Source organism: Gekko japonicus, unplaced genomic scaffold (genome assembly GCF_001447785.1).
Source record: "Gekko japonicus isolate JY-2015 unplaced genomic scaffold, Gekko_japonicus_V1.1 scaffold319, whole genome shotgun sequence".
Lineage (NCBI taxonomy): Eukaryota > Metazoa > Chordata > Lepidosauria > Squamata > Gekkonidae > Gekko > Gekko japonicus.
In genome coordinates this window covers 963,336-971,004 of record NW_015160218.1, presented here as the reverse complement: position 1 = coordinate 971,004, position 7,669 = coordinate 963,336, and the positions used below count along the sequence as shown (strand labels likewise).

General features: G+C 47.6%; 1 protein-coding gene across 1 annotated transcript in view; it reads right to left on the bottom strand.

Moving 5' to 3' along the window:
* The window catches only part of SEMA5B (semaphorin 5B), a 241,701-nt gene that overhangs the window by 72,175 nt on the left and 161,857 nt on the right, over window positions 1-7,669 (bottom strand). The window contains exon 10 of the mRNA XM_015410841.1: window positions 4,147-4,264. Coding sequence (XP_015266327.1) covers window positions 4,147-4,264 — 118 coding nt within the window. The remainder of the gene's footprint in view (window positions 1-4,146; window positions 4,265-7,669) is intronic.

The following is a 7,669-nucleotide window of genomic DNA, read 5'->3' as shown; positions in this document are numbered from 1 at the left end:
TCTATCTTGTCTCGTGCTCAAGGCTCATTATTAACACGGTCTGCTGGTCACATTCATGCAACATAGACTTGAGGGTTCTCCAGATTTAAGGAGGCCTCTCGTAATCACAGCCATTCACTCCATTCCTGTCTTCAATTAGCAGCAAAAGAATCGCTTCAGCCACATAGGTTACTAAATGTAAAGGTAAAGGTCTCCCTTGCTTGAAAGCTAGTCGAATCCGACTCTAGGGTTGCGGTGCTCATCTCCGTTTCAAAGCCGAAGAGCCAGCGCTGTCCGAAGACGTTTCCGTGGTCATGTGGCCGGCATGACTAAACACCAAGGCGCGCGGAACGCTGTTACCTTCCCACCGGAGTGGTCCCTATTTATCTACTTGCAATTTCTTGCTTTCACACTGCTAGGTTGGCAGGAGCTGGAACCAGAGACGGGAGCTCACTCCGTCATGCGGCACCCGGGTCTTGAACCGCTGAACTACTGACCTTCCACAGCCTGCAGTTCAGCCTCTTAACCACTTCAGCCACCGCAGCTCCTCACATAGGTTAGCCTGCTGCAAAGCCCTGTAGGTGGGGCTGTCCTTGAAGAGCATTCGAAAGCTGCAGCTGGTACGGAATTCTGCAGCCAGAATGCTGACTGCTGTGGGTGATAGAAACGACATCATGCCAGTCTTGTTCCACCTTTCATGACTCCCAGCTGGCTTCTGGGCCCAATTCAAGGGGCTGATATTGACCTTTAATGGCCCATACGGCTTGAAACCAACCTACTCCAAGGACTGCCTACTCCCATATGAACCTACTAGACCACTATGGTAATTTCAGCGTCCTTTCTCTGGGTGCCCTTGCTGTCTGAGGCTAGCCAGGTGGCAACCAGAGGAAGGGTCATGGCATCGAAATTATGAAATTATGTCATTCCCTCCCCAGGGAAATCTGTCTGTCCCGTATTTTACTGTCTTCTACCAGCAGGTGAAGACTTATCTGTTCCATGAGTAAGATGCCATCACTTCAGCATTGGCCTTTCTGTCTGGCAACAATAGTGGGAGAAATTACCACATTACCACACACACCACCTCCTGGTTGCTGGTTTTCATATTACTAGAGGCAGGGGTCATTTCGTAGAAAAAGAGGTGCAGGGGCTCATTAGCATAACTCATTAGCATAACTTATTTGCATAGGCCACACCCCCTGACATCACCAGAAGTGTGTCAGAAGGCACCCACCGCTCAGGCTCCGCTGGACTGTTTTGGATTGCTAGCTATTGGGGGGGGGGCGCAGATCTGCCCTCGCAGAGGAGGGAGAGCTTGTACCTAAAGGCGGGCCGGGGCGGGGGGGCTCTGCAACTTACCTGGCTGCTTCTTGCTCCTCGTGGCCCAACTAAGGGCAGCTGGGAGCAGCGGGCAGGGCTTGTTGCATGTGCCCGCCCCCTGGGCTCCTTACTGCCGGAGCTCTGCTCCTGTGCGCTCCCGCAGGAAATGACCCCTGACTAGAGGAGTTTGGGCCAATTCCCATGGACAGAACTCTCAGGTCATACACACCACTTATGAATTCAGGCATAATTACTCATGGGGTGATCTGTTGGTAGCATAATTTCTTCAGTCGGTAAGGTTCTTGGTGGAGTTCCCCTCTCTGGGGTTATTATCTCCAAGGCGATGGTGCGCAATAAAAAGCAAACTGCAATTGCCTGCACGGTAAAATCCCAAGTAAACAATAAACCTTCTCATCATTTCTAAAATCCAAATGGAACATAATGAGCTATTTTTCAGCCGTTTTCAAAGACCTTGAAGCACTGACTGGGAGGGGGGGGGAAGGCTCCCAGCATGGCCAAGGCAGACATATTTCAGGCAGAAGATTAACACCTCACACACCTATCAACAGACAGAGGCGTTAAGTTGAACGAGATAACAGCATGTGCAGTCAAGAAGCACTATATCCCATGAACAGCACAGGAAGGTTATAAACAGACAATCCTTTAAAGCCAGCTTTAAAGAAAGGAAAATGGAAGCTTGCCAAGCAGAGGATGGATCGAAGGAATGACTAACTCTCCCTAGGGGGGGAGAAATGAGTTTCGGCACTAAGGATGATAAGGGGAACAAACATTCCAGCACTGCACCTTCAGAACCTGACTGGCATGAGGCAGACACAGCCTTCTGCAACATCAGCTATTGATCACAGTGAGAAGCCTCAGCATGCTAAATTGCATGATGGCAGATGGTAATGTTATTGAAAACACGCATGGTGTTTGGGTAGGCCTTGGCCTACTCTTTTCTACCTTGGAAGTCGGATTCAAGCGACAGAATTGCATTTGTAGAATACAGCTATCAACCCACACCGAGTAAGGCAGATCTGAGCATAGCGGCAAAGATAGCGTGGTGAACAAGTCGGGCAGCCACTTAAATGAAACGTGACATTTTGAAGAGAAAGAGAAGCTGATGTTTAATACTTGCTAGTGAGAAAGAGACTTAACCATTCAGTCCTAAACAGAGCTACACTGCTCTAGGCCCACTGACATCATCAATGGATTTAGAAGGAGGAGGAGGAGGAGGAGGAGACTGGATTTATACCCTGCCCTTCACTACCCAAAGGTGTCTCAGAGTGGCTTACAAACTCCTTTCCCTTCCCCTCCCCACAACAGACACCCTGTGAGGTAAAAGAAGAAGAAGAAGAGATTGGATTTATACCCGCCCTTCACTACCCAAAGGAGTCTCAGAGCGGCTTACAAACTCCTTTCCCTTCCCCTCCCCACAACAGACACCTTGTGAGGTAAAAGAAGAAGAAGAAGAGATTGGATTTATACCCCGCCCTTCACTACCCAAGGGAGTCTCAGAGCGGCTTACAAACTCCTTTCCCTTCCCCTCCCCACAACAGACACCCTGTGAGGTAAAAGAAGAAAAAGAAGAAGAAGAAGAGATTGGATTTATACCCCGCCCTTCACTACCCAAAGGAGTCTCAGAGCGGCTTACAAACTCCTTTCCCTTCCCCTCCCCACAACCGACACCTTGTGAGGTAAAAGAAGAAGAAGAAGAGATTGGATTTATACCCTGCCCTTCACTACCCAAGGGAGTCTCAGAGCGGCTTACAAACTCCTTTCCCTTCCCCTCCCCACAACAGACACCCTGTGAGGTAAAAGAAGAAGAAGAAGAGATTGAATTTATACCCTGCCCTTCACTACCCAAGGGAGTCTCAGAGCGGCTTACAAACTCCTTTCCCTTCCCCTCCCCACAACAGACACCCTGTGAGGTAAAAGAAGAAGAAGAAGAGATTGGATTTATACCCCGCCCTTCACTACCCAAGGAAGTCTCAGAGCGGCTTACAAACCCCTTTCCCTTCCCCTCTCCACAACAGACACCCTGTGAGGTAGTAGGTGGGGCTGAGAGAGCTCTTGACAGAAATGGTTCTTTTTCAAGAACAGCTCTTATCAGAACTACGGCTTGCCCAAGGTCATCCAGCCAGGTGCAAGTGGAGGAGTGGGGAATCAAACCCGGTTCTCCCAGAGTAGAGTCCACGCACTTAACCACTACACCAAAAGAGGGAGTAACTCTTTTTAGGATTGCACTGTTAATCTCTCTTGCGGATTTCATCTCACTTCCATCCGCTCACAAACCCATATTCCCCCCCCCCCAAAATGCATATTCTTTACTCCTTCAAATATAGTGAGCGGCTGAAGAATTTTTGGCCCTAACTTCCCCAAGTTGGAGTCACAATTCACATGAACCAAAAGTATCACCTCACTCCACCCGCACTGTTTCTGCAGTCTGGACCAATTGCAATTACCACCTGAATACCATCCTTTTCGATTTAGTACAGCAACTAGTACAGCAACTATCACAGTTCGATAGAATGAGGCAGAATAATTAGGTTGAGTGGCTGATGATTGTCTCTGAAGGAAAATTCATAAAACAATGGTGGTCCGATGGCTCCTCTCAGACCAATAGGGCTTGATGCCATTTGCAACTGGGAATCACGCAGTTGGCATCGCTGCTTCCCTCACCACTGCAACCAAGTCTAGGGGAAGAGATGGAAATAGAATGGAAAGCACCAGATCGTTTATCGAAACATCATGGTAACAGCTGTTGCCACCACAGAGTAGCTGACTACACAGAAGTGCTGCAATAGTTCATATGTGTTTGCTTCACTACTCGTCTAAATTTAAACTTACCGGACATTCGGTAATATTCTGAGTCCACAGGCTCATGTTGGAGCTGTCCTCAATGGTTGTACATCGCTTCTGCTTCTTATCCCAGCCACAATATGGGTCCCTCGCACCCAGGCACGCACTGTATATAGACAGAGAGGAAAGATTAGTGCTCTTTCACAGACTGGGATGCTATCAAGCCAGTTATTCAAGCGCAGTGGCTTCTGTGTGACAGCTGCCAACGATGCTGAGCTTCAGCAGCAGAAACAAATTTCTTCCGGAGAACGTTTCACCTGCAAGAAAGGTCCAAGATGGCCAAAATAACAAGGTGATGACAGCACAAAATAGTAAATATCACTCGGACAAATGACAGGAAAATATTCACTCTATTCCAAGGCCTGGAGGATGGCGAAAAAATTGTTTCGCAAATGCAGTCAAAGAACGTTTGTCCATATAATAGCCTTGTGTTCCTGAATAACGGTGTATTGGCTCTTTCTCCTACAAAGTGCCTTTTGTGTGAATGTTTTCTGAAATAATTCAGAGAGGTTAGACAAGCAGAGAGAGCTAGTGGACCAATATTAAAGGTTATTAGCCTTGGCTTTTCTTTTGAACAATGGCCGCATTCATAATCATAACTTCATGCAGCCAGCCTGGAATAGATACCAAGTAAACGTTATTTAGGAGTGTGGGTTGTATTCTTGTTGGTTCTTCCTGTCAAAGGCCATGGCTTCGGAAGGGAAAGAATAATGCCTTTTTTTTTTTGGGTGATGTTCAATAATGGGTGGATTTGTATTTATGTCCATGTTTATAATCGTCAGGGCTCTTTTTGTAGAAAAAGCCCAGCAGGAACTCATTAGCATAATAGGCCACACCCAACAGCAGAAACTCATTAGCATATTTGGCCACAACCCTGACAGCACAGCTCATTAGCACATTAGGCCGCACCCCCATGTTACCAGAAGTGTGCTCATCCAGCTACACCCACCTTTTGCTTCTTATTCTGTTTACCTTGTTTGTTGTCAAAACCCAGGGCTTTTTTTGTAGCAGGAACTCCTTTGCATATTAGGCCACACACCCCTCATGTAGCCAATCCTAATGAGTTTCTGCTGTTGGGTGTGGCCTATTATGCTAATGAGTTCCTGCTGGGCGTGGCCAGTTCGGGAGCCAGCCGGAACTCCATTCCTGTGCGTTCCTGCCCCAAAATAGCCCTGATCTGTACATGCACACATATTTTTGTGAACTACTGAAGAGATATTTATACCCTGACTCGGATAGGCTAGGCTAGCTTGATCTTATCAGATCTAGGAAGCTAAGCAGGGTCAGCCCTAGTCAGTATTTAGATGGGAGACCACCAAGGAAATCCAAGGTCACTACGCAGGACCAGGCAATGGCAAACCACCTCTGAACGTCTCTTGCCTTGGAAACCCTACAGGTGACATAGAAACAGAGCTGGAAGGGAGCTCAAGGTACATCTAGAGCTCAAGGGTCATCTAGTCCAACCCCTGCACAAGTACCTCACCCCAGTCCCCCAGTGATTCCCACTCCCCCAGTGACACCAACAGTACTTTCCCATCTGGATTTCTGGCTGTGGCTAATGTGGAATAGAAATATTCAGACTGAATGCACATGATGCGAAATGCAGTTTCCCATTTGACAGGTGAAGGAACCTCCATTTTCATGTTGCTCGTCACTTGTGAATGTGCTTGATACAGCCGTTATTTTATTTATTTAACTTAAAACCTTTTTGCACTGCCTTCCCACATGATCAGGGTCCACAAGGGAGCAAACATTAAAAAAAAACTTAGCACATTTGAGCCATTAAAATACATTTAAAATTATAAAATGATTCAATTAAAACATTTCAACAACACCACAAGGAGGGCCAGCCATTGTTATTGGGGATAAGCCAGATAGCACAAGTCTTCAGCTGCTGGTGAATGACACTGTTCTGGTGCCGTGACTGAGAAGGCTCTTTCATGGCTTCATGTCTAACTAGGGTTGCCAAGTGTTACCTGTATCCGGAGTGGGGGACTCCCGGCTTGCTCCGGGAGTGCGCGCGCGCCGCACGCACGTCACCTGAAAGTGACGTGATGACGCCAGGCATGCTGGGGGTGGGGCCACGACTATCCGAGGGATGGTCGTGGCCCCACCCCCAGTGTGCCCGGTGTCGTCACGTCACTTCCGGGTGACGTGCATGTCGGGGTGGGGTTCCCCCCGGGGCCCGATCTGCCGGCGGCAGGGAACGGGCCTCTGGGGCGGGGGTTTCCCCGCTCCCCAGGGGGACTTGGCAAGCCTATGTCTAACTTCAGATGGCAGGGGCAACCAAAGCAGTGCCTCTGAAACTGACCAGAGTGTACAGGTAAATTTGTACGGCAGAAGGTAGTCCTTAAGGTACCTTGATCTCAAGCCATACAGAGCTTTAAAGGTCAATACCAGCACTTTGAATTGAGCCCAGAAGTGAACTGGACATGAGAGTAGATGGAACAAGACTGGAGTGATATGGTCTTTATGATCCACGCCAGTCAGCACTTAACAGTTAACAATATACTGGTTGGTATCGGTGGCAACAGAGAAAAGTAATTCCTTTCCCTGGGAGATCTGTCTATCTCTCTTGCTCGTTGTATTTCACCAGCAAGTGAAGGCTTTTTTCTTTCATCTGGCGTACCTTTACTGACCCTTCTTGTTTGTTTTTAATTTGTTTTTAATTCTCAGACCCCTGTGGATGAGAGGACTCGAGCCTCTGCTCCCCAATGTAGGAGAAGGCGTGTGTTGGTAATTGGGGATTCCCGACTGAGAGGGGTAGAACCTAAAGCGTGCCGACCAGACTTGTCATCTCAAGAGGTATGCTGTCTACTGGGTGCACATATCCAGGATGTGACGGAAAGGGTAGGAAGACTCATCAAGCCCGTGGTTTATTATCCCTTCTTGCTTGTCCACGTGGGAACAAACGATATCGCCCAGCACAGGCCAGAACGTATTAAAAGAGACTATGTGGCTCTGGGCAAAAGGGTGAAGGAATTGGGAGCACGGCTTGTATTCTCGCCAGTTCTTCCTGTCAAAGGCCGTGGCTTCAGAAGGGAAAGAAGAATGCTGCAGATCAGTGACTGGCTACGTAGATGGTGTCATCAGGAAAGGTTTGGATTTTTGGACCACGGCTTACGCTTTCGAGGTGAAACTCTTCTATCGGGAGATGGTTTGCACCTCACAAGGGTAGGAAATATGAGAGAGAGAGCTACGGAGAAAGAGGATTGATTTTTAATCTCTTTTAATTGTTTGCCACTTTGAGGGACCTAATTGGGCAGAATGGCAGCACATAAATGTGTACACAAAATAGTCTACATAATGAATTGACTCAACTGCCTTTACTACAAAATCAAAAGTGTCTGAAACAGATCATACAACAGCAGATGCTATGCTATCAAGGCTGAAATCAAGTTGGAACAAGCCAGTACAGAAGAAGAAGAAGAAGAAGAAGAAGAAGAAGAAGAAGAAGAAGAAGAAGAAGAAGAAGAAGAAGAAGAAGAAGAAGAAGAAGAAGAAGAAGAAG